Genomic DNA, 25298 nt, shown 5'->3' on the forward strand with positions numbered 1-25298 from the left:
AGTCAGAGCGGGCACAGTCAGTATCACCAGGCTTAATTAACTTAATTGTTGTCAATGGGTCTGCTCAGCAAACACGACTCAAATAAGCCCACAAAGGACTTTGTGCAGCTGCTGAAGTTTGTATTTATAGACTGCTTCGATCACCTGAGTTTCTGAAGCTTGGCAGCCATTGAGGGGTCCCTGCTGTGCGCAGTGCTTTGTGAAAACTTCAGATACCAGGGGAAAGGGGGCAACGGCCGGGTAGGACTTGCGGTGCGAGTGGCAAGTGTCCATTCACCTCCTCTTGCAAAAATGGGCAAAAGGAAGGCCCAAGTTGTGCGGAGCTGAAAGGGCCTGATGAAAATGGGATGCAGGAGAACTTTTTGCAGGGCAAAGTTTCCCTTTTCCATTTTTTTTAAGCGCAGAAAGCGTACAGACATAGGAAGGTTTGCCTGTTTGTGAACCAGTAATGGACTTAAGGTGACTGATTGGGCCCTTTCCCACAACGAGTCAAGAAGGGGCACATCCTATGTCTGCACACTCAAGACAAATGGGGTGAGCGGGGAGAGGAGAGAGAGAGAGAGAATAGGTACAATCGGAGTGCGGTTTATGGAATTTTAATGAAATATTGGGGGGAACAGTGAGTTGCTGGGAGGCTCTGGCGTAATCCGTGTTCTATAACCTGCAGAATGGGGAGGGAGAGAAGAGAGAAGAGAGAAGAGTAATGAATTAAGGGGAGTCAGAAGCAACACCAGGACTGGATGACTGGATCTCTCTCAAAAGAAGAGGCAACAGTGTAAGCTTGGGAGGCAGAGAGGGGCCTAGATGGGAGATGCTCAAACCAGCTGAACTGGGTCCGAGAGAAAGGCCAGAGGACAAGAACCAAGGAAAGATAATGAATTGGTTTTAGAATGCTGTATTATTTTACTGTTGTTAGCCGCTCTGAGCCCGGCTTCGGCTGGGGAGGGCGGGATATAAATAAAATTTTATTATTATTATATTATTAAGATGAGACTTGCTTTGGGCTGTGTACACACCATGCACTTGAAGCACACCCCTTCCCCGCCCCAAAATTATGGGAACTGTAGTTTGCCCGCGCAGAGCTACAGTTCCCAGCACCTGTAGCAAACCGCAGTTCCCAGGATTCCAGGGGGGAGGAACACATATGTTGTGCATGGAGTTTAGTTGGGCAAAGGCAGGAAGAACACAGCAGTGAGGGGAAGATCAGCTTGGCCCTAACCACAGACCACCGGAAGCATTGTGCGCCCTGCCTCCTGGAAAGGACTCCACTATCAATTGCCCCATGGCTTCAGAGGCTAAGGGAAGGGCATTCATACACTAGCCTGAGATCCAAGGGCATCTAGGAGATGGAGCCTCTGCCCCACTCCCAGAAGAACAGCCTGATCTCCCAAATAGACTCAAATGCCTGTTAAGGATTCCTCGCATCTTCACCCTGGCACCCTCAGGCCTCCTCTCCCATGGCTAGCAGACTGTAAACCTGAGGCAGGACACATCATGGGGCAGGAAGGAGGTGGCGGCGGCAGCAGAATGGACCGAACCACCCCACAACTAGAGGTGGGGGTGCCACTCCCAGACATCCCCATATAGAAATGACTCCACGCAATGAGAAAGCTAGCACACAAGGGCACATCTCCCTTTTATGTGCCAGCTGCTTTGCTTAATACTGCAAGGAGTCCCCGCTCCCATCTTTAAAATATATTTATGTGGCCCCTGCTTTGGCTGTCTTGCCCCAGTTGGCAAAGGTATTTTCTTCTTGCTGTTATTATTCTGGCAGGCTTTAACCTTGGCCAGTAGATGTTTTTATCTGAAGACGGCGTTTCTGTTTGCTACGCCCGTCTGGGCTGTGCGATGCTGCTGCTGCAATTTTAGCTGTTGTCAACCTGAGTAACGATGCCTCTGAGCCAGGCAGGCTGTGCATTTCTGTGTAAGTAAGTAATAAATACAAGGATGGTGGACTAAGATTAGAGGGGCAGGGGGCAAGAGCGACTGGTTAGCCTGCCACTATCGGGCAAAGCGCTGCCACCACTTACGTGATCTCCCGGAAGGCGCGCTTTTCGACGTACTTCACCCGGTATTTCCTCTTGAACCTGGCAAGGAAGACACAAGAGGTTTAGGGACTTTACAGTCCTCAATGAGAGGAACTACTAAACACACCAGCCCAGAGCCAAGCACAGCAACCTGGGAGGCAAGCCGCCATGGCTGCAGAGACACCTCCTCTCCAAAGGCCACACACCACCTCCCTTGAAAGGTTTCTCTCCCTCCCTCCCGCACCAAGGCTTAGAGATTACGTTTCCCCCCAAAGTCCTCAGGAGAGCTGCGACTATTGCACTTTGTGACTCACCGCTTAAAGATGTGAAGCAACACCTTCAAACAACAGTACGGTGTTTTGAGCTGCTGTGAAGCGGAATCAAAGGCTCTCTGATTTGCCACTTCACATACAGAAATCCAAGTGCTGGACACACGTTTGCGAACCGGCCGAAAGGGTCTACACATCAGCCTCACCCGCCCTCTCCGCAAGTGGTTGCCTTTCAATGTTTTGGATTACAAGCCCCCACATTGGACACAAGCCAGCACAGACGAGCTGGTGGACATGGAATTGGGAAAGGCCATTCCACATCCACACAGAACTCCCAGGGTTTTTACAACGACTTAATGGCCCCGAGACCTCCGGGTATAAAAAGGTAAAGAGACCCCTGACCATCAGGTCCAGTCGCAGACGACTCTGGGGTTGCAGCACTCATCTCGCTTTATTGGCCAAGGGAGCCGGCGTGCAGCTTCCGGGTCATGTGGCCAGCATGACTAAGCTGCTTCTGGCGAACCAGAGCTGCGCACGGAAACGCCGTTTACCTTCCCACCTATTTATCTACTTGCACTTTGACGTGCTTTCAAACTGCTAGGTTGGCAGGAGCAGGGACCGAGCAACGGGAGCTCACCCTGTCGCGGGGATTCGAACCGCCGACCTTCTGATCGGCAAGCCCTAGGCTCTGTGGTTTAACCCACAGCGCCACCCTTGTCCCTCATACCTCCGGGTATAGGGCGGTGTATAAATTGAATGAATGAATGAATAAGAAAGAATCTTTGCTGGTGGTGAGGGGCACAGTTCTAGAGAGACAGACACCAGCATTATCCTGCTGCTTATATTGTATGAATGAGAGGAGCAAGAGTAGACCCTCTGACCTTGCCGATTCTCTCAACTTACTGAAATATCAGCTTCCTCTCTGGAACGTGCAAATCTTATCAGAGGTTTAAGCAAGTGTGGATAATCCCACGATATCCCATAGTTTAAAGAGGCCACAGCCGGCAACAGGTGTAGGGAGTTACCCACCCCCTGGGGGTAATTTACTCCCTGAATCTGGGCAGGCCACGGTGGCATCAGAGACCTGCTAAACCGCTTGGAGGAAGTAACAAGAGACTCAGGATTACGGAGCTGGAAGGTCATCTCGTTCCCTCCCCTTCAGCTCCATGCTGGATGTGCAATGCAGGATGCGACCACAGCATCCCTGGACCGATGGCTGCCCAGAAAGTATTTCCAGTGAAAGACTCCCCGCGGCCTAAACAACCAACCAGAGGAGGCTGATTCCCATCTCCCTGCAGGAGTTGCTGACTCTGGCTTGCCTTCTTCCAGTTAAGAAACATTAATCAAGTGGGCTCCTTGTGTTACCGGTGAAGAGTCACCCCTGCCAACGCTGCCACCCCACTCACTTTGCACGTTCTCTGGGCTCTAGGAGGTTGCGCTTTTGCAGGCTCTTGAACCGGTCCTTCAGGATACTGCCTTCGGGCTGGAGGAAGAAGCAGAAACAGAACTCGTGACAGATCTGGGTTCATGTTAAGCACAAAGAGACCTGTGGTATCCCGATAGTCCGGGGCTTGTGGCAGGAGAGCCTTCCTGGTCCAGTACCCATTAATGTGCCATGCAGTCTTGATCAGGCTACTCTTCGGGGAGATGGCAAAGAGAGGTAACACTGCCTGGATGCCCTCACATGCTGAACTAAAGGCAAATTGTTCCGGAAGCTCTGCAAGCACCATCTTGGTAGTCAAGATAACCCCACAATGAATTGGTAGTTGTTGCAGCAACGAGCTCGTATATGTTTATATTCACTTGCTCTGATGCTATCTTTATCTATGGGCTTGGGGTGCTGGGCTCTGAGACCAGAAAGGGGTAATGCCTGGGTATTTGCCACCTATGCAGTCATCTGGGCAGGTGAAGCGATGGGAGGTCCGGGCCAGAGTGATGTTTGCTGCTTTATGTATAAAGAATGTGTGACTGTTTGCTTCAGGCACGGACAAACCGTCTCCCTGCTATGGTATCTGTCCTGCTGTTGCAAAGGATAGGAGAACTGGCAAGCCGATTTCCTCTAAGTCTGCACCTTTCTTTAATAAAGCACTAGAACAGATCACTCGTGTTTTGGACGTCCTCGGTATCCCTGTGCCCAACCATTCACACAAGCCTGCGGTTCAGAACACCTCTTTTCCCCCAAATCCACTGCCAATGTCGAAACCGTGAAGGTTTGTTTGCCCTGATCAAAATACCCCACCTTCTCTTACACGCAACCCAAAATTAAACACACAGTTGGGGGTTAAAAAAACCCGAATACACAAACATTCAAGTTTGCCCGTAACAGTCAAACATAGAGACTGGTTCTGAGGAGGCATCTGTGGCTCTACAGATTTCTTGGGCTCAGACTCCCATCTTCCCCAGCCCTGATCGCTGGGGCTGAGAGTTGGCCCTGGTGAATTATCCAGAGAGCCAGAGATTCCCCACGCCAGGTCTCCTGGAAATCATAACCGTTTCCCACAGCACAGTCGGCTAGAGAGTTTCCCTTTTGCACCAGAAAGTTGGAGTCTCAGCCGTGTTCCTTACAGTGAAGAAAGGGGGGGGGGGGAAGAGAAACAGCTGTACGAAGCCCTCCCCTCTTTGCACCAACACCTCCAGCAGAGACACTGCAGGTGTCGGGAGAGCAACTCTTCGCACAACATCAACTCCTCACTTACACTCATTAGGTGCCTTCCTGCTCCCTGCGGTGGAGGTGTTTTGCATGAGCTCTGGGAGTTTTGCCTGTGAGGGGGGGAGGTGTGAGGAGCTGGGAGGGAGGGAATGGAGCATTTGGCAAGTCTCGGGAGAGGGGGGGGGGGAGAGCCCAGCTCCAAAGCCTTCTCAGCCTCGAAGCTCATTGGCTGGCGCTGGAGAAGCTGCAATCCCAAACTAGCTCGCCAGTCACAGGGTTGCTGAAAGGACACTGTGAAATAGGGGCATGCAGACAAGCCCTGTGATGGGGTTGCTCCCCACGACTAAGAGGCAACAAAGGCAAGGTAAATGCCAAAGGAAGTTAATTCTTCACACCACAGACCTCTGGAACACCCTGCTACCGCGCATGGCAATAGGTGGCTACTTCAGCTGATCAGGTTTTTTCAAGAGAAAGGGGAGTCAACACACAGGCAGAACAGGCCTCTCTCTCGGGCTACTGGCCACAGAAGCCAGAAGCTCAGCCTCTCTACTGACATGAAATCCCTCTGTGGCATCTCAGATAGTCAAATGCAGAAAGACCCATCTATCATGTTAATTTTGATGGAGAACAACATCCTGGGACGTCTACGCAGCGCCTCCTCCCTCTGTGGTAGTCACCTGATGCCAGGAAGGTGAAGGTCACACTCAACAGGAAGAGAAAGTCAGCACTGCCCAGAGCAGGTGCCCCCTTAGTGGGCTGTGCTGGCTGCTGGGGGGGGGGCACTAAGGGGCAAGGGGAGCGGCGGCAGGAGGTGTAAGTGACATTGAAAAAAATGGCACCACAGGATCAAGTTCACAAATTTTGCAGAAATAATTAAACTGTTCTAAACTAAACTAAATTTGCAATTAATTGATGCTGTTTTGAATTTTATTCTTTTGTTCAAGCAGAGGTTAGATGGCCACTTGTTGTGTATGACTTAGTTGAGACCCCTGGCATTGCAGGGGGTTGGACTGGATGACCACAGGGGTCCCTTTCCAACTCGACAATGCCATGCCTGCAACTCCTTAGCAGGCTGCACAAACTGCTATGCTGCAAAAATGCCTTTTTTATAGGAGCCACCGGGGATGCGTTTATGGAAGCAAGGGAGCAGTGGTCCAAAAAATGTTTGGGAGCCCCTGGTCCAAACTGTGTGGAGGGGAGATGAGCTTGAGAGCTCAAGATCCTGGGATGAATTTGTGGGTCTCCCTGACCCCAGCTGGTCCAGAGAAGGGGCACAAATGCTGGCCGTAAGCAGCTCTGAGAGGACACCTTTAGAGATGCTGTTTTCTAAGTCTGTTGGCCGTGCAGTACCCAGACATGGCGGAACCCTTCCAAATTGGGAAGTGGAGGGGGGGGGGAGAGAGAGAAGAAAGGAGAGTCTTCCTTGGGCGCCTCAGCTCCCCAGTCCTCACCTGCTCGGCAGGGCCAGGGAGCCCCTGGGGAACTTCACATTCCCAGCAAGCAATTGCTGCAAATTCTCCGAGCGCAAGGATGGGTCTCATCATCGGGCACCAAGGGAAGGAAGAATGCAGGCATGGGTGGGCAGGTGGGGGGGGGCACAGCGCAGAGGCCCCTGGAGAGGAACGGACCACCCCTCAGCTCCAAAGGGACTCTCTTAACTCCGCTCAGCAGCCCCTCCGAACGCCAGCAAGGCCGGGCTGCCCATCTTCGGAGTGGGCGGCCTAATTAGAAAGCTGCGTTCTGAAAAGGGCTGGCTTGAAAGCGGGCAGCGAAGGTTGTGCCAACCCCAAGAAGGCAGCGTAGGCAGAACAAAGAGGCAGCAGAGAAATGGGGGGGGGGGGAGAAGAGGATTGGAAGAAGTTTAAAGACTATTTGCAAAAACATTGTAAAATGTCGGAATGTGAAAATGCTAAAATGATGCAAGATATAAAGACAAGGCAGCATTAGTGACACAGGTAAAAGGAGTATGTAACAAATGTTTCAAAAGATAAGGGTGAAAAAATTAGAATACACTGTGTCAAACGTAATCAAAAGGATATTAAGGGAAAAATTGGAGACACAATGGGTTGAAATGTATAATATAGACTAAGATTTGAAAGAGGGTAAGATATTGCTGAATATGATGGTGTAAAAAGGAACACAGAAAAGGGAGATGTGAGGAAGTCAGGAAGTAGGGTTATGAAAACAATAAGTAAAAATTTGGATTTTTATGGTTTTTTTATGCCTTTTTATGTTTTCTCTCTTTGTTTCTTACTTTTTATATCTGTTTTGCTTTGTGTGTGATAATGTTGTTTTCTTTTTGGTCTGATTGGATTGTTTAAAATTTCAATAAATATCTTATAAAAAAAAAAAGAAATGGGGGGGGGGGCAGCAACAGGACCAAGGGAACGCTTGATGGAGAAGCTGAATACAGCCTCTTGCCTGGCCTGCAAATGCTCACCTTCAATGTCCTCAATGACTCTGCCAGCTCAGTGCTCAGCTGCACGTCCAGGTCAGGATCTTCGTACCTGCCACGCAAGAGGGGGAAAACAAAAGGGGGCTGCTGAGAAGCAGTGTCCGAAATTCGCCAGGCGCATTCTGCACCTGGCTACTGGCTGCTTGCGACTGAGCGAAGATGCCCGTTTTCACACACTAATACCCCACCATGTCGAATTCTATCCGTTATAATTTATCTGCACGCTCAGGATGAAATTCAGGGTACGAAAACGCTTTTTTTGAGCAGGGCCAGTCACCGTACAGAAAGAGAGGTCGGAATGGGCCAATATACAGTGGTACCTCAGGTTACAGATGCTTCAGGTTAGTGTCGGCTAACCCGGAAATAGTACCTTGGGTTAATAACTTTGCTTCAGGATGAGAACAGAAACCGCACGGTGGCAGCGGGAGGCCCCATTAGCCAAAGTGGTACCTCAGGTTAAGAACAGTTTCAGGTTAAGAACAGACCTCCAGAATGAATTAAGTTCTTAACCAGAGTTACCACTGTATATGTGGACTGTCCCTCGGTCAAGTGACTTTTCTCCTTTAAAGTTCTCAAAGCTCTCCACCGGGCTCAAGGTGGTCCTCTGAGCTAGCCAGATCTTTAACCGAGAATCGATCACAGTCAGTCCATCCTTTGAAAAACAAGACTTGCAGCCCTGCCCCAAAATGGCAACGAGACATTCCTTAAACCCTGCTTTAAGGAGCCATTTGGCACCTAGCTAATGTATCTTGAGTTTCTAGCCCCGCTGAGAAGTGTGAGACAAGGACCGGGCCTTCTGCTTCGGAGCTCCCTTCCTGGCAGGGGTGGAGAGAATGGGAACGTTATCCGTGGCGTCTCTTTACCAAGCTCCTCCTCCCATCCTTGCGCCCCCCTCAACAGGCTCTTACTTGAGCTTGCCCAGCCTCTTGGGCTTGTTTTCTTCCGCCTTGCGCTTGGCCTCCCGCTCTCGTTTCCGGCGAATCAGCTCCGCCTCCCTCCGCTTCACCTGCAGCCGGATGGCGCGCAGCTGGAACACTTCCTGCCGCCGGAGCCGGGCCGCCTTCTCACGCGCTTCCCGGGCTTTCTGTGTGCAGAGGGGAAAAAGAGAGAGAGAGGATGAGGCCAGCATCTCTGGAGAGAATGGCTTCCCTCCTCACTTTTGCCCCTTGCCGTCCACGGTGCGCTCTGTAGCCCAGGGCAAACCCCTTCCCTCTTGCCAACACAGGATCGCTGGATCTCTCTCTCTCAGCAGAGAGGTGGTCGTCCCCGAGAGCTGGCATCCTCCCTGCTCCCGCGTAGCTCCTGCAGGGAGCAGATGGCAGGCGCCAGGCTCGGCCAGATGGCCGCGTGTTCGCGAGCCGCAGCAGCATCGGTGGAGAGGATAATCAGGCTTGCTCTGGCAGGCGGCCCAGAAGGCAGCCCCGATTGCCACGGCTTCTCAAGGGCAGCTCAGGGAGCAAGCCCTGGCAGAGGCTTAGGCGCCTGCACAGGAAGGAGTACGGGCGTGTGTAGAAACACACACACACAGAGAAACAAAACAAAAGGGCATTTTACGCAATCACAGGGCGACTGGTCTGTGCATCCCTGCACTAGAACAACTATCGTTTTGCACCAAACTTTGCCTCGAGGAAAAGCTAGATCGTACAGTCTATATGGGCTATGGAGGTTTGGCTCCTCTTATTTTGAATTTTTTTTTTGCAGCTTAACAGGAGGAAGCAGCTAAGAATGCCAGAAAATGCCCCTGCTTTTTACCAAGCTACTTCCCACTGGTTTCTGAGACTTCAGTAAAGAAATGTCAAGATTCTTTCAAGCACATAACCACCGGGGCCAGAAATGTCGTGTTTAAATTTACAGGAAAGGGAGGTGCTGAGGAAGCCAAATTCTCTAGCTATTCCGTTTTGTAGGTTTTCTGTGCTCCAGCAGGATCAAGGTGCGCATGGACAGCCCTGTTCACTAGAGGCCTTGTAGGAACCTGCCATACCGCATGCAACCGCGAGCCCCTTTTGTGGCTGTGCTTATAGAGAGCTTCACTTCCAGAGACAAGAGAATAGAGAAACAGCCCACACCCACATCTCAGAGGCAGGGGAGGCTATGGTAACTCAGCTGTAATTAGCCTTTGGCTAATTAGTTTAATCTGTGACATTTTAAACTGGGGAGTGTGTGTTATTGTTACTGTTTGTTGCTGTGCTGTGTATTTTTGCGTTTTTATATTGCAAACCACCCTGTGATCCTCAGATGAAGGATGGTATAGAAACACAGTGGTACCTCGGGTTACAGACGCTTCAGGCTACAGACTCCGCTAATCCAGAAATAGTACCTCAGATTAAGAACTTTGCTTCGGGATGAGAACAGAAATCGTGCTCTGGCAGCAGGAGGCCCCATTAGCTAAAGTGGTGCTTCAGGTTAAGAACAGTTTCAGGTTAAGAACGGACCTCTGGAATGAATTAAGTTCTTAACCCGAGGTACCACTGTAATAGTAACAGTAACAACCACGACACTAGTTATTGTTGCATAGTGCTGAGGGCCCCTGCTCTAAAAAAAACAACATGCCTGGATACTTGGCTGAACTTGCTTCAAGGTGGAAGGTGCAAGGAACCAGGCATTGACTGGTTGTGTTTAGCCTAACAGAGGACTGAGGGCTGACATGACAGGCCGTCTTCAAATACAGCCGCAGCTAGGTTTTTGAACAGCCTAGTTCTCGAACATTTTGGCTCCCAAACGCTGCAAACCCCGAAGTGACTGTTCTGGTTTGCGAATGCTCTTTTGGAAGCCAAATGTCCGACGGGGCTTCCGATTGGTTGCAGAGCTTCCTGCAGCCAATCAGAAGCCGCGCCTTGGTTTCTGAACGTTCTGGAAGTCGAAGACACTTCCGGAACGGATTCTGTTCGACTTCCAAGGTACGACTGTACCCGACGGGCTGCAAGCTTGTTTCCTGCTGCCCCAGGGGGTAGGACCCAAAGCGATGGATTCAAACGACGCGAAGGGAGATCCTAACTAAACATCAGGAAGAACTTTGAGGGTAAGAGCTGTTCCACGGCAGAACGGACTACCCCAGAACATAGGGGAGAACCTCAGTATTTAAACAGAAGTTGGACGACCATCTGTATGGAATTCTTTAGCTGCAATTTTTGTGTTTCAGAAGGGCGGCTGGACCAGATGACTCTAGACAGCCTTCCAAGCCTACAACTCTATGGTTCTGGGATATAAGGGAGGGGCTCAGGCACAACCACAAATCTGGGGCTGTGTGTAAGTTTTGCACTAGACCGAGGGCAAACCCACCTTCCGCTTGGCCTCCTTTTCCTTTTTCCGCTGGCGCTCTGTTTTCTTTTCTCCTGCCGCCACTCGGGACAGACGAGGTATGGGAGCGGCGCCCGCCTGCGACTCTCCCTCCTGAGGTTCCGACGGGCTCTCCTCCCTCCCTTCGCCGTCTGACTCCTCCTCCAATAGGCCCTCGCACTGCTCCTGGAACACCGTCTCCTGCAAGCGCGGAGGGAAGTTGCATTATTAGGAATGGGTTGGGGACGGAGAGAAACATCGCACACCCTGCCTGGGCTGCGTCTCCTCTCAACAGCCGGTAGTGTTCAATCAATTGTCCTCAAAGGATGCACCAACTCTCTTAGGGAGAAGCAGGCCGTTGCAAAGGCAAAAAACCTCTTTCCCATTTCACTCTGCGTGATACCTTCTGCCTGCACATCAATATATCTGAAAGGGGCCAGCAGAGCCAGACAGGGGTTCAGCGCACCCCGTGTGGTTTTATTTCATTTGCCTATAGAAGCACAAGCCATATCTAAATTCACACAGAAGCATATCATTGTTTACTTCAACTCGCCTGTGGAAACAACTCAGAGGCCATGAAAGAAGGAAGGGAGGTTAACAACAGGAAGATTTAAAGGAACTATTGGAAACTCAAGGCAGTAGAGATATAAGATGATCAGAGCCCCACCGAACTTGAAGCATGGGAAGTCTCAATAAAAAATTATAATTTGGCAAAATATTTGGACTATATTGAAGCACATGAACGTAAGCAGGTACTCTCTTGGCGTTAATAAGGATCAGCCAGACTCAGCAATGGAGAATTAGAAGGTGAAGTTTATTGCCAGGCAATAAGGACCCAGTTTGGAATCTCTTCCAAAAGAAACTGGGACCCCGATTGACAGAAATCCAGAGGTCTTTATACCTGAGCAGATCACAGCAAATCATAGATCATGAGACAACCATGAGGCAGTCAAGATATTGCCAGCGAAAATTAGCCAATTAGCAAGCTTCTTGCCATGCTTCCAGCTCCTGGTCAAGCACGGAGTTCTAGTTCTGCTTTCCGCTGCTTGCAGTGACGCTCTGTCTAACCTCTCCCCTAGTTATGACAGGACAGGGAGTTTTGGAGATTTTGTGGTTTTGCTCCTCCTGTTCTGTGGATTAATTTAGCCTGTATCTGAGGGGATTTGTACCAGAATCTCTGATTCACGTCTTCCCCTTGTCCAGGGTACACGGATGTTTGTAGGGGAAAGGTCGGCTCCTAACTTTGCTGTTTCAAGCAGTTTGCAGTTAGCTAAGGCACAGCTTCCCTTTGATTCAAAATGGATTATAAAATACTGTAAGCCCTGATTATGTGCGAGCATATATGAATATATTGATTACTGATAACTGATTATATGGATAGCATAGGGGTAGCCCTTCTTCCTTGCCTCAATATAATATGTATTTGTATAATTTGGAATATTTAATGTGATTTGATTGGATTGTTAAAATGGAAAATTTAATAAAAATTATTTTAAAAAAAGAAAAGAAGCATAAGCCATATCATAAAATATCAGTGTCCGACACTGAAACACAAAATAAAGAACAAGGCAGGTAATCATTTAAAAAAATTTAAATTGAGCAGCTACAAAAGGCCTGTTGGCACAAACATGTCTTGTAACAGATACCTAAAGGTCAAAAAGAGAGCAAAATCTTTGCTGGAAGAGTGTTCCTTTGCAAAGGCCTGGCAATGCTATATGGCTGACTTCTAGTGGAGGCCAACCGGGCCTCTGTACATGGAAGGACAGCTAACAATTATTATTGCTCTATTATTTATTAAATACTGCCTTTCATCCAAAGATCCCAGGGCAGTTCACAACAGAAAAACACAAAAGGAGAATACGAAATACACGGTAAAACCAAAACAATCCAATAACCCCCCTCACTTTCAATGGGTTTACTTTTGAGTGTAAGTAACATTAGATACAACCCAGGCTATTGGAATGATGAAGGTCCCTCTGACCTTCCCTGCAGCAGCATCACCATTATCTAAGCAGTTAATAATTAGTAATACAGTGGTACCTGAGGTTACATACGCTTCAGGTTACAGTCTCCGCTAACCCAGAAATAGTGCTTCAGGTTAAGAACTTTGTTTCAGGATAAGAACAGAAATCGGGCTCTGGCAGCGTGGTGGCAGTGGCAGCCCCCATTAGCTAAAGTGGTGCTTCAGGTTAAGAACAGTTTCAGGTTAAGAACGGACCTCTGGAATGAATTTAGTACTTAACGATATACGATATCTTTATTGTCATTGTCCCATGCAGAACAATGAAATTGAAAAACCATACAAAACATTCCAAAACCCCTAAAAACTCTGAAACCCTATTTAAAAATATACTAAAATATAGAGACCCCTTATGCTGTGTTTAGAACCAGAATTGCATTTGCGTAGAAACTGTTTCTCAGGCGGCTAGTCCTGGCCTTTATAACCCTATACCTTCTTCCAGAAGGCAGAAGTTGAAAGAGATCATTTCCAGGGTGCGTACTATCCTGCGCTATCTCTGCCGCTTTCTTATGGCACCTTATGGCAACCCGAGGTATCACTGAACAGTCACAATGCTCCTCTGGATTTCAGTGACTGAGCAGGGATACAAGGGCTCTGGGGCCCTTATCGTGGACCCACGGTGACCAGGGCTTTGTATTTCAACACAAGAACTTGCATCTGGCTTGGTTTCTCCAGCAAGTCTTGCCCAAACCCCACTGGCGATGATTAAGTTGAAGGCTGATCACTGCCAAGGAATGGCGCCCAAAATGGGAAAAGCACATACCTCATACCAACGCATTCATATTGAGTCTCTGACTCCAAAAAGTAACACTTAAAAGCCCTCAGCTGCATTTAAATTCGACGTACAGAAAGACCCAGGACACAGGATCTTGCATGGCTCTTCCAAGCCTTAGGCTGGTTCCTGGCTCCTTCCCTAGGCTTGGGGGCTTTTGCTGTTTGGTGGGAGGCTGCTGCTGCTGCTCCTCAGTGCCAGGCCCTGGCGCCTCTGGGCAGGATTATTTACATCTTCTCAGAGGCCGGCACATCCCTTTAAACTGATACAGCGCTGTAGGGTTAAGGCCTATTAGGAGGCTAAATATACGCTCTCCTCGGGCCAAGTGAGGAAACTGGCTTGCATCTAGCGGGAGAGGGGTGCTAACCACGGGCAAAGCGGCCACGTTACCCTTTCCTGGTCCTCCGCAAAAGAGGATTCAGCGAGGAGGGGCTGAGAGCCACCAAGTGGCAACTTTTCATCTACATAAGCACAATGACTTATTGCTGCCAGGCTGCGACACCACAGCTCACCCCTCCAGGATCACACCTACTAAAAAGCACTAAAAAGCCAGGAAGCTACGAGGCAGCAGCTTTCTGCTGGCTGAAAGAATGGATGCTCCTCGAGAACACTGATATCTTGGATCTGGAAGGTTTTAACAATGCTTTTGGTTGGCATGCATATCTTTGGTATGATAAAGTAAACAGCGCTTTTAAAAATCACATTGTTAGGAAAGCATTGATTAATGTTTGGATAAGATACAAAGATCTATTGGAAAATAAAACCCCTAGATGGGTGTCACCAGTGGAGGCCAAAGCAGTGAAGAGACTCAATACGGAGGCCGGATGGCCGAAGTATTGGGAAATCTTAGAACAGGATGGAGACAAGTTCAGACTACAAAGTCAGGAGAAATTGAAGCATAAAGTTGGAAACTGGTTTCAATATCGTCAAATAATGGAATTTTTTAAACAGGACAGGAAAATTGGTTTCCAGGTGGAAAAATCAAAATTAGAAACTGAACTGTTAGAACCCAATACTAAGATTTTATCTAGAATATATAACTTGCTGTTGAAATGGAACACACAGGATGAAACAGTAAAATCTGCTATGATTAAGTGGGCTCAGGATGTTGGACATAACATCATGTCAGATGACTGGGAATGGTTATGGAACACCGGTATTAAATTTACGGCATGTAATGCCTTAAAGGAAAACATCATGAAAATGGTATACAGGTGGTACATGACCCCAGTCAAGCTGGCAAAAATCTATCATTTGCCTGATAATAAATGTTGGAAGTGTAAAGAGACTGAAGGTACCTTTTATCACCTTTGGTGGACTTGCCCGAAGATTAAGGCCTTCTGGGAAATGATCTATAATGAAATGAAAAAGGTACTTAAATGTACCTTTCCCAAAAAGCCAGAGGCCTTTCTTCTGGGCATTGTCGGCCAATTGGTGACAAAGAAGGATAGAACTTTTTTTATGTATGCTACAACAGCGGCAAGAATACTCATCGCAAAGTATTGGAAGACACAAGATTTACCCACTCTGGAAGAATGGCAGATGAAAGTGATGGACTATATGACATTGGCCGAGATGACAGGCAGAATCCGTGACCAACGAAAAGAGACGGTGGAAGAAGACTGGAGAAAATTTAAAAGTTATCTGAAGGACTATTATAAACTTAATGAATGTTAAAAATGTCGTGGTTTTCAGAAACAAGGGGGTACAGGGATATATGGTTAGAAGATAGAAAAGGACTAAGTTGACAGAGATTTGAAAGCAATAATTGGGAGTTGCTAGTTGAAGTATGGACATTGGGATGCAGAGAGGGGGGGTATGGGGAAGTCCAAGAAAAGAGGTTTATAAGAAAATATGTACGAAACTATGCGTGTTTGTTTGTCATTTTCATTGTTTGTCTTTTTAAAACGTTGTAAAACCAATAAAAATTTTATAAAAAAATAAAAATAAATAAAAAGCACTAAAAAGCCAGGAAGTGACAAATTGTGATTTTGTCATGCAGCACCTGAACTGTCAACGTGTTTACCTAAACCTGTAATTCTCACGCTGCGTCCCTAGGAAGTTTATCCGGGGCTTCTCTGGAAGATCAATAGCAGCAGCAGGTAAGCGTCCATGAAAAGGCAGCTTCTGGGAGCTTTTGCAAACTCTCCTTTCACACTGGACAGCTGCAGGTGCTGAAAACTCCTCCCTCTACTAACCCCAAGAATCTCCTGTAATACACAGGTGCAACTTAGCAGGGATAAAAATGTGGGAAGCGTTTTCCTTGGGACTGAAAGCTTGAAAAGCCCCGGCCTAGATGAGCCATTGTCATTTTATGGGCCTCTGCAGCTTTAGTGACCCTGGCAAACATGGAAAGGATGGCATAACGATGTGCTCTTAGGAGAAGGTAAAGGACAGGAGAGCTTGACTGACTCTATCCGAGACAAGGCCCTCTGCACTCTTTGCAAAAACAGGACACACTGCTGCTTTCTTGAGAGCCGAGAAAAAAACCAAGACAGCCTCCCCACAACTTGGAAACTTCTAGACGTCACTGTTCGGACTCCAATTCCCATAATCCCTAAGCAATGGTCTGGAGTCCATGTCCAACCTCTGGAGGGCACCAGGTTGGGGAAGCTTGCCCCAGGATATCCTGACCAAGTCTTCACTTGATACAATCCTCTGGTCCAATGGTGGCACCTCTGCTCCTTCTGCTATTGTTTTTGTCCTCCCAAGAACAAGGTCAGACTGCCAGCAAGGGCGCAGGTCAATTCCCCAACAGCCTCAGCGGTGAAACTCCCTTCTGCAGGGTCAAACGCTCACCTCAGTGGGGGCTTCATCCACTGTGGGGAACTTCAGCTGGCGCTCCAATCGCTCCGCTGCCTTCTGCTTCTTCAGCTCGACTTCGTGGGCTTGGAGGAGGAGGGCCTGCAAGGGGAAGGGAGCGGCGTGAACAGCGGAGGAACAGGCCTAGCCGTCCCTCGTGGGACCTCCGCTGTGATGCTTAAGAGACTGCTTCACTCATCCTGGAACGCTCTCTTCCAAGTCAGGCCCAAATGTGGCCCTTCAGCCCTCTCTGTCTGGCCCTCAGGATCCTTCTCAAGCTATGTCCCTCGCCAGCCCTGCTTCACACCCTCCCTGGATGCTGTTTCCTGGCTGCAATGCTTTATTAAACTGTGATATCACTCATTTGCCTGGCTGGCTGGCTGGCTGAGCCAGTGTGGCATAAAGGTTAGAGTGCTGGGACTATGACCTGGAAGAGGCCAGGGTTCGAATCTCCCACTCAGCCATGAAGCTAATGCTGGGTGACCATGCTGTCAGTCACCACCTCTTAGCCCATGGGTAGGCAAACTAAGACCCAGGGGCTGGATCTGGCCCAATCGCCTTCTAAATCCGGCCAGTCCAGGATTCAGTGTGTTTTTACATGAGTAGAATGGGTCCTTTTATTTAAAATGCATCTCTGGGTTGTTTGTGGGGCCTGCCTGGTGTTTTTACATAAGTAGAATGTGTGCTTTTATTTAAAATGCATCTCTGGGTTAATTGTAGGGCATAGGAATTAATTCATTTTTTTTTCCAGAATATAGTCTGGCCCCCCACAAGGTCTGAGGGACAGTGGGCCGGCCCCCTGCTGAAAAAGTTTACTGACCCCTGCTTTAGCCTAACCCACCTCGAGCTCCATGGAAGGTGAAGGTGGTTTATCAATGTAATACAACAGATAAAAAATAATGTGTGTATGTGCATAGACACCTCTAACTGAATCTAGCCCGCTGCACATAGCTGAGAGTCACAACTTCTGCGCTGTCCAAATCTGACTCTAGTCCTGCCTGCCACTGGCATGTGGCCCCTGGAGGCTTGCTGATGAGGAAATGTGGCCCTTGAATTGAAAACGGTACACCACCCTCACTTCAAAAAAGTGTGATGTGTTCCCCTGGCGCCTCCGTTGCCTATGCCCCCTCCCATTACCCATGGCTCCTTCCCCAATCCCTAGCAGTGCCACAGCAACATCCCCACAGGTGGAAAGGCTTGCAGATACCTGGTGGGCTTCGAAACTGGGGTTGTAGGACCCTCCTGGGGGAATGACCTCCACGGCCGGCAGCTGAGATCGAGGCTTCTGCAGACGCTCCGGGCGCTAAGGAGAGATAAAGGAAAAGAGAGGCTGAAGCGGCCCCTGGCTCCCCACGCAACCACCCCTGCTCAAAAGCGAAGGCCCCCACGTACCTTCACGGGCTGTTTTTTGGTCTGCTCCAGGAACCAGGTATCCTTCCCAGCCAGGGCTTTGTCCAGCGGGTCTGGGAAGACAAAAAAGGGAGGGGAGGGGAGGAGAAAGAAAGCATGTCACAAGGCCAGCGAGAGCCAGAGCTTCTGCTTCTTCTGAACAAGATGTGAGATGCAGCCTTTGGGGCTGCAGCCACTCAATTCTCCCCCCGTCAGCACACATACCGGCCTGCTCTGCTTTGGCAACAGTTGCCAACCTGGCCGGAGAGTGTGGGCGGGCAGTCACGTTCCAGCCACCCACGGGAACCGGGCAGTGGCCAGGAGGGAGGTCATTTTGTCCTCTGAAGCACTTAGATTAGCCCTGAACCTTTGACCCCAAGCAGATTGGGGGGGTGGAGGGGGGCAGGAAGAGAGGAGGAGGCGGCGGTAGCGGCAGCAGCAGCTGGGAAGGATAAACACAACAGGCACCTGAAGGTAGGGGAGGAAAGGGGAGGGGGAGCGAAGGAGGGAGGACTGTAGCTGCTCCAACCTGCTTGAATGAGTGTCAGCTGGGATGGAGAGAAATGCCAATCACCGCCCACCACCTTGTTCGCTGAGCCAGAAGCGCCAGGCAACTCCCGCTGGAAGCAACATGCGGAGCATGTGGGAGGGATTCCCCGCAAGGGGAAATCCCACAGAGCCAGCCTGGCCAACTGGGCACGTCTGCTTAGGGAGCCAACCCGGCAGATGACTCTCTCTGCCATCGGGCTGCCCTCTCCGGGTCACAGAAGAGAGTCCCAGAGGCCAGCCTGTGCTCTCTTCGTCTCCCCGCCCCTTCCCAGCCAAAGCTGGAAAGAGAACTCAAGACGAATAGCTCTCAGCATCTCTCCTCTAACTACCGGAAGCCCTCATAACTTTTAAGATATCACAAATTCTTAAAACAGCCAGGATTTATTTATTTATTTGGGGGGGAGGACAGAGGAAAAAAGAGACGCAGCAGAGATTCCACCCCTGGGTTCCTAAAAAAGATCATTTTCCAGCATGTCGCTATGTGAGTGCTGACCTCTCCTGGAGAAAGCTAGCATGACACTGGGCCATGACCTAGATAGAATCTGGAGGCCACGCTGACTTCCTTCCCCTCCCAGCTGAAGAGATTAAAAGCTGGAACAGGTACACATCTTGTACCGTAGAAAAGGCGGAGGGGATGAAGACAAAACCAGGAAGCCGATACAAGCATGTGATTACAGGTACGTCTACTAGAGATAAAGAGATTCAACCACGTGTTGGGGAGCGGGGAATGTACAGTGCATGTCACCAGAAGAGACACAAGAATCACACACACACACACACATGCCCCAAGACCACAAAGGATGACCATCTAGGTAACAGGCACACCTACATCAACCTGCGCAAGTAAGAAGTGAATAAACGGCACAGCGGGTGGTATCACGTCTGCATCACATCAAGCATGAAATGACATTTCAAATTGCTGCCTTTAAGCTTCCGTTCAGTCCTTGCAAACCAGGCACTTTCTACCCGCAAAACATAACTTTGAACAAGCAACCAGGTTGCAAAAGTCTCGAGAGGGCAGCCTGGGTGGATTTTGTTTCGTTTTAGAGAAACGGCATTGCTGAAAAGTGGAGTTGGGTTCAAGAAGCGTCAGATTAGGTGGTTGGGTTCCTCCTAATGGCAAGGTTTCACCCATGCCATTCATGGCACCGCAAGGCATGAAGCGGAGACGTGGAGAAGGGAAGATGAGCCGCAGAAAACATGACTGGAAGAGCAAGGAGCTACAGGTGAGAGGACAACCTGCTGCAAAAGGCACCAGCCGTTCCTTGCACAACTCTCAGGTGTTTCCAGGAAAAGCAACTACTGTTCTCAGCCCCCGCCAGCTATGGCAACGCAGCCAGGGACTAGATATGTGGAAGGGTGACACAACTTTGTCCTTCATCTCTACGGCAAATGTACCGTATTTTTCGCTCCATAGGACGCACTTTTTCCCTCTTAAAAACTAAGGGGGAAAGTCTGTGCGTCCTATGGAGTGAATGCGGGGGGGGGGGGGCAGGCAGGAAAACCCCCGAAGAGCCGCACACAAGCTTGGGCTTTCCCCCAAGAGGGAGAAGGGGCCGCCGCTCCCCGACCTGTTCTGGGGGCTGGGGAAGCTCGGGCTTCCCCCGCCCCCTGCCCTGCAAGCTCCGGGAGCGGAGGCAAGGCTGCCTGAAACCCTCTGAGCGCAGCGGCAGTTCTCACTGCGCTCAGGGGGCTTCAGGCAGCTATCCGCCTGAAGCCTAGGGAGCGGGAGGGGTCGGTGCCCACCGATCCCTCTTGCTCTCCATGCTTCGCTTTGCTGGAGAGGCGCTGCGCAGCTTTCCCTCTCTGCGCAGCGCCCCTTCAGCAAAGCGGGAAGAGAAATAGAAGGGGCTCCGTTTCTCCTGCCGCTTCGCTGAAGGGGTGCTGAGCAGAGAGGGCGAGAATATTTTTTTCCCTCTTCTCCCCCTCCTATGGTCCGGTGCGCCCTATAGAGCGAAAAATACGGTATTTGAGATGCTGGAGGGCCAAAGTAGCCTGCATTCATATAGGGTTCCACACAGACCAACATCCTATTGAATTAGCTGGACACCAACACCCTCACATGCCACTGGAGCTTCCCTCCAGATACACGCAAATGCTGCATGCAAAGGAACTGGCCTGTAGCTTACGTGATGCTTTACGTGAGAAGCTGGGCCACATAGAATGACCTTCAAAATATGGGTGGTACTGTGGTCTAAACCACTGAGCTTCTTGAGCTTGCTAATCAGAAGGTTGGCAATACAGGTGATGGAGTGAGCTCCCATTGTTCTGTCCCAGTTTCTGCCAACATAGCAGTTCAAAAGCACACCAGTGCAAGCAGATAAACAGGTACCGCTGCGGCAGGAAGGTAAACGGCGTTTCCGTGCACTCACGGTGTTCCTTTGTGCCAGAAGTGGTTTAGTCATGCTGGCCACATGACCCGGAAAGCTGCCTGTGGACAAACGCCAGCTCCCTCGGCTTGAAGTGAGATGAGCGCTGCAACCCCACAGTCGCCTTTGACTGGACTTAACTGTCCTGGGGTTATTTACATTTTACCCTTCAGGAGACCTGGAACCCCATTCAGGCCCAATACCCCATGAAAACTGGCTTGCTAACTGCTGGCTTATAACCAAAGCATGAGCTTATGCTCACCTGCTGGACCTTCCAAAAGGATGTAACCTCTACTCCACCACACCTGTTTATAAAGGGGGGTGGGGTGGCAGCAGTGAAACTCTCAAGTCCCACCCACCTACCTGTAACTCACAAGACTCCTCTCTCTTTCTAGAGCTAGGGATAGAATTATTGCACCTGACTGCCGTCTTGACTTACTTGAGTCTGACCACATGTCATAGAACGTCCTGGAAGGATCGATGCCGCTGCCTGCTTCTGCAGCTTTCACCGCCGGGGGCTTCTGCAACCTCTCCTGAAGGAGGCGCTCTTTGCGTGGCACCACCCCTTTCTCCGTCAACTTCTCCCAAAGCCGCTGCTTCCTCTTTAGCTTCTTGCCGTTGGGAACCTGGTGGGCGAGGATGCTAAGGAGAATAAAGACAAGTTCTTGGTCAAGCACAGGGGTCAGCAACCTTGTTCAGCCGTGGGCTGAACCTTTTTCAGCCACTGTCCCTCAGACCATGTGGTGGGCTGGACTATATTTTGGAAAAAAATAATGAACGAATTCCTATGCCCCACAAATAACCAAGAGATGCATTTTAAATAAAAGGACACATTCTACTCATGTAAAAATATGCTGATTCCCAGACCATCCACAGGCAGGAGAAGGCGACTGGGCCGCATCCGGCCCCTGGGCCTTAGGTTGCCTACCCCTGGTCAAGCAGGACTGCCATCAGCCGATGCTGATAATTATGAGGTAAATGGATAAATACTGTCTGATACAGTGGTGCCTCGCAAGACGAAAATAATCCGTTCTGCGAGTCTCTTCGTCTAGTGGTTTTTTCGTCTTGCGAAGCAACCCTATTAGCGTCTTAGCGGGGGGGGGGGGGGAGCGAAAAAAATCGCAAGACTCGCAAGACGTTTTTGTCTTGCGAAGCAAGCCCATAGGGAAATTCGTCTTGCGAAGCGCATCGAAAAACGGAAAACCCTTTCGTCTAGCGGGTTTTTCGTCTTGGGAGGCATTCGTCTTGCGGGGCACCACTGTACTGCAAAAGGCAGCTTCTTATTGAGAGGACCCGAACCAGCCTTTTCCCTCACTTCTCGAATCCTACATAGCAACTCAAAAAACCCTCTGGTCGCTCCCTCACTTTACTTCCCGATACTGTAGCAGCAGCACCTTTAATCTCAGGGCAGCAAGAACAGGGCCTCCTCCTCTGAAGCCCATGGGATGTTGGGTAGGCAAGCTACCTAAAGAGAATAGTAGTTCGAAGGAGGACATTGACCAGCTAGAAAGGAAGCCACAGAGCTGTAAGGTGTGCATCCTAGAGAGTCTAAGTCATATGATGAAAAAGTGGCTGAACTAAACCTTGTGGGGAGGAGAAATACTGAAAAATTCCCCATACTGAAAAGGTCAAAAAGTAGGAGAGAAACACTCACACTTCCCTGAGAATCTGACAGGCAACAAAATGGAAGGAAATTATTACTGTGAATTTCTATTTCCAGAGTCTCCTGGAGGAGTGCTTGCAATATGGTCATATGTAGAGTAAGAAAAAGGCTCCAATGTAGTTCAGTGAACCAAGTTGTGTAAAGAGACTCTGTGAAGGGCAGCCTGCTGCGTGTTATGCAAGTTAGCGCTGGCGCTCCCAAACTTACAACTTATCCTGCCTGGCTGCACCCTCCCTCTCTTGCCTCTAATTGTCTCCCTAAAGCTCAAAGGCTCAGATGGGGGATATCAAGAGCACCAGACAGGCAACGGCTTTCCTACAGTCTCTTCTGCACAACCCAGAAGAAGACGACTTACTCTTTGGGTGGAGGCACTTTGGAATCCGGCTGCAGGATCAAGTCGATCCTCAACGGCTTCTCTTTGCCACACTTCTGTTTTCGGCCTGGAAGGAAAATGCAAGCCAAGGATTCATCAGAGGCACAACCAACAAACAGCACGATGAAGCAAGTTGAGAGCAGGAGTCGCAAGTCCAGGAGGCAGCTTATACTGCACTCAATGGGAACACTTTTGATCCAGGCTCCAATTTCTCTGGTATTGACTCTTTTTGTTTGCTGCAGCCTCTTACCTTTTTCTTGAACGCCAGTGTCTACGAAGAAGAGGGTTTCATTGGGTTTCTCTGACACAGGTCCTCTGGAGAGAAGGGAAAAAATAAATTATCCAGCCAACAGCTACCATTCTGCTCCTGTATCGTAACTACACTGAGAGCCAGTGTGGTATAGTGTTTAGTGATGGACTAGGACCTGGGAGGTCAGGGTTTGAATCTCCACTCAAGTCATGAAGACCAATGGGTAACCTTGGGTCAGTCACCATCTCTCATCCTAACCTACCTCACAGGGTTGTTGCTGTGAGTATAAAATATGGGGGGGGGGGGGAGAACCACATACATTACATTGAGCTTCTCAGGTGGCATATACCGTATTTTTCGCTCTATAACACGCACCCGACCATAACACGCACGTAGTTTTTAGAGGAGGAAAATCCATAGGCATGCCACCCGTAGGCATTCCCTCCATAACACGCACAGACATTTCCCCTTACTTTCTAGGAGGAAAAAAGTGAGTGTTATGGTGCAAAAAATACAGTATATATAAATAATGCAATAATAAACACTGCCAATCCAAATCTCAGGCCACTCCACAATGCCCTCAAGATCTGCACCCACACTGGCTATTTGCACCAACAAAACATCTCCTCTCAAAGGTTTGGCTTCCTGGAGGGGGGTGGGCTCTACTCCAGCCCATAATATCTTCTGCACACCAGTGTCCCATAACTGTGGGTGCATCATCGTGTACTCCCTAGTAATTATCTCCCTGCACTTCTGCAATTGACTCCTCCCAGAACTATCGGTCCTTCAGCACCCCTCTGCTTATTTCATCTTCAACCTCTCCACTTCTCTACAAAGAAAGGCAATCAGGCACAAGAAAGGTGCATGAAGCCACACATGGGAAATGTGGATAGAGAGGTTGTTTCCGCTACCTCTTGTAATACTAGAACCCTATGGGGTCGATCCAATGAAGCCTGATAGGTGGGAGATTTGGGACAAGTGAAGAACTGCATCACACAACACGTAGCTGAGACCTCATGATAAAAGGCGGTATAAAAATTGAATTCACTGCCACAAGACAGAGGGATGGGCAGTTATAGGAATTCTAAGGTCTCAAATATAGAATAAATGTTGATAATTGCACAAGATAAACACACATTCATAACTATATAAACCACATGTCTAAAATAGTATAGAAGAGCAATCCAAAAGCCAACTTGGCTGGAAACTAAGGAGCACAAGGCTATCAGTAGCCATGACAACCAAGTCCTCCCTCCACTGAGTCCCTGAATACCAAAGACTGGGAATCACCAGTGGCGAGGGTTCCACCAGCATGTGCTTTCCATTTTTAAGTTCAGAATTTTCTTGGTGGTCAACATAAGAGGTTTAGAGACTGTCTCAAGGCAAGTCTTTTAAAATATTGTATAAAGACCGACAACTGGGAAACACTGGCCTGCGAGCGCTCCAGTTGGAGAACAGCCTTTACCAAAGGTGTTGTGGGCTTTGCAACAAAACAATAATAAAAAAATTCCTTCCAGTAGCACCTTAGAGACCAACTAAGTTAGTTATTGGTATGAGCTTTCGTGTGCATGCACACTTCTTTGAAGACACTTGAACTCAGGATGCAAGGGAGAAACGTGCTAAGAGGAAGGAAACAGTTTGACAAACCCTCACCATGATCAACTCCCACCCGGAAACCTATATCCCCACTATAGAATGACGTGTGGATCCAGAATTGGCCTCCACAGTCAATTACAGACTCACTGTTAAGACCATGTTCATGGAACACAATCTTACTCAGCTACGAGGGATCGCCAGAGAAGAAGAGCTTGTGGGCATCTATTTATCTGGCTGTCCCCTGTGAGAAAAGCCTGCTGCTGGGCGAGGGTCCTGACCCAGCAGGGGGCTGTTTGGGTCCTGGGTCTTGACCCAGCAGGGGGCTGTTTGGGTCCTGGGCCTCTGGGTCCTAACCCAGCAGGGGGCTGTTTGTCAGCCTATTCCAGCCCCGCTGGTCATGGCCAGAGGCCCCTTCAGAGGCAAACCAGGCTCGCCCCCGCCGGGTATGGTGAGGGCCCCCTTAGCCCTCCTGGAGGATGATATAGGCTGCCCCTGAACCTGGAGGCTCCAAGCTTCGACCGCCCCCCGCGCCCCCGCCGAGGAGATTCGGTCCCAGGCTCACCCCAGCTGCCTCAGCTCGGCCGCCTTCTCCTCCAGCCAGTCTCCCAGGTCCCGGCCGAGCTTGGCCTCCGGCCCCCGCCACCGCTTCCAGCCCTTCTTGCGGTTCCTGGCGCCCAGGCCCCCCGCCCGACGCGAAGGGAGCCGGCCCGGGTCGCGCGAGTTGGGGCCGAAGCCCAGGAAGGCCGCCTCGGCAGGAGAAGAAGCAGCACCAAGAGGAGCCGCCGCCGCCATCTTGGGCCACGAGAAAGAGCGAGTCGAGTGGGCAGGGCGCCGGCGT

General features: G+C 49.7%; 1 protein-coding gene and 1 long non-coding RNA gene across 2 annotated transcripts; one reads left to right on the forward strand and one right to left on the reverse strand.

Moving 5' to 3' along the window:
• Window positions 1-580: 580 nt before the first annotated feature.
• Window positions 581-25298, reverse strand: NOP53 (NOP53 ribosome biogenesis factor). The gene is made up of 13 exons (XM_083515920.1): window positions 25023-25298; window positions 22865-22929; window positions 22597-22681; window positions 21018-21220; window positions 17664-17734; window positions 17479-17574; window positions 16269-16373; window positions 10681-10878; window positions 8310-8485; window positions 7387-7453; window positions 3703-3779; window positions 2031-2087; window positions 581-661 (listed from the first exon to the last, which is right to left on the reverse strand). The coding sequence occupies exons 1-13, from the start codon at window positions 25250-25252 to the stop codon at window positions 655-657; spliced, it is 1437 nt and encodes a 478-aa protein (XP_083372046.1). The 5' UTR covers window positions 25253-25298; the 3' UTR covers window positions 581-654.
• LOC310712743 lies at window positions 17741-21251 on the forward strand. Its single transcript, XR_014528975.1, has 2 exons — window positions 17741-18886; window positions 20974-21251. It is a non-coding gene; the product is annotated as an uncharacterized lncRNA (long non-coding RNA).

The sequence above is a fragment of the Podarcis liolepis genome (assembly GCF_965112155.1).
Source record: "Podarcis liolepis genome assembly, chromosome: 7".
NCBI lineage: Eukaryota > Metazoa > Chordata > Lepidosauria > Squamata > Lacertidae > Podarcis > Podarcis liolepis.

Coding starts and splice junctions, on each gene's coding strand:
- NOP53 (XM_083515920.1), bottom strand. CDS start 25,252: ATGGCGGCGGCGGCTCCTCTTGGTGCTGCTTCTTCTCCTGCCGAGGCG. Junction 17,735..21,017: donor TGACATGTGGTCAGACTCAA/GTAAGTCAAGAC, acceptor TTGTCTTCCCAG/ACCCGCTGGACAAAGCCCTG. Junction 3,780..7,386: donor AGTCATTGAGGACATTGAAG/GTGAGCATTTGC, acceptor TTCTTCCTCCAG/CCCGAAGGCAGTATCCTGAA.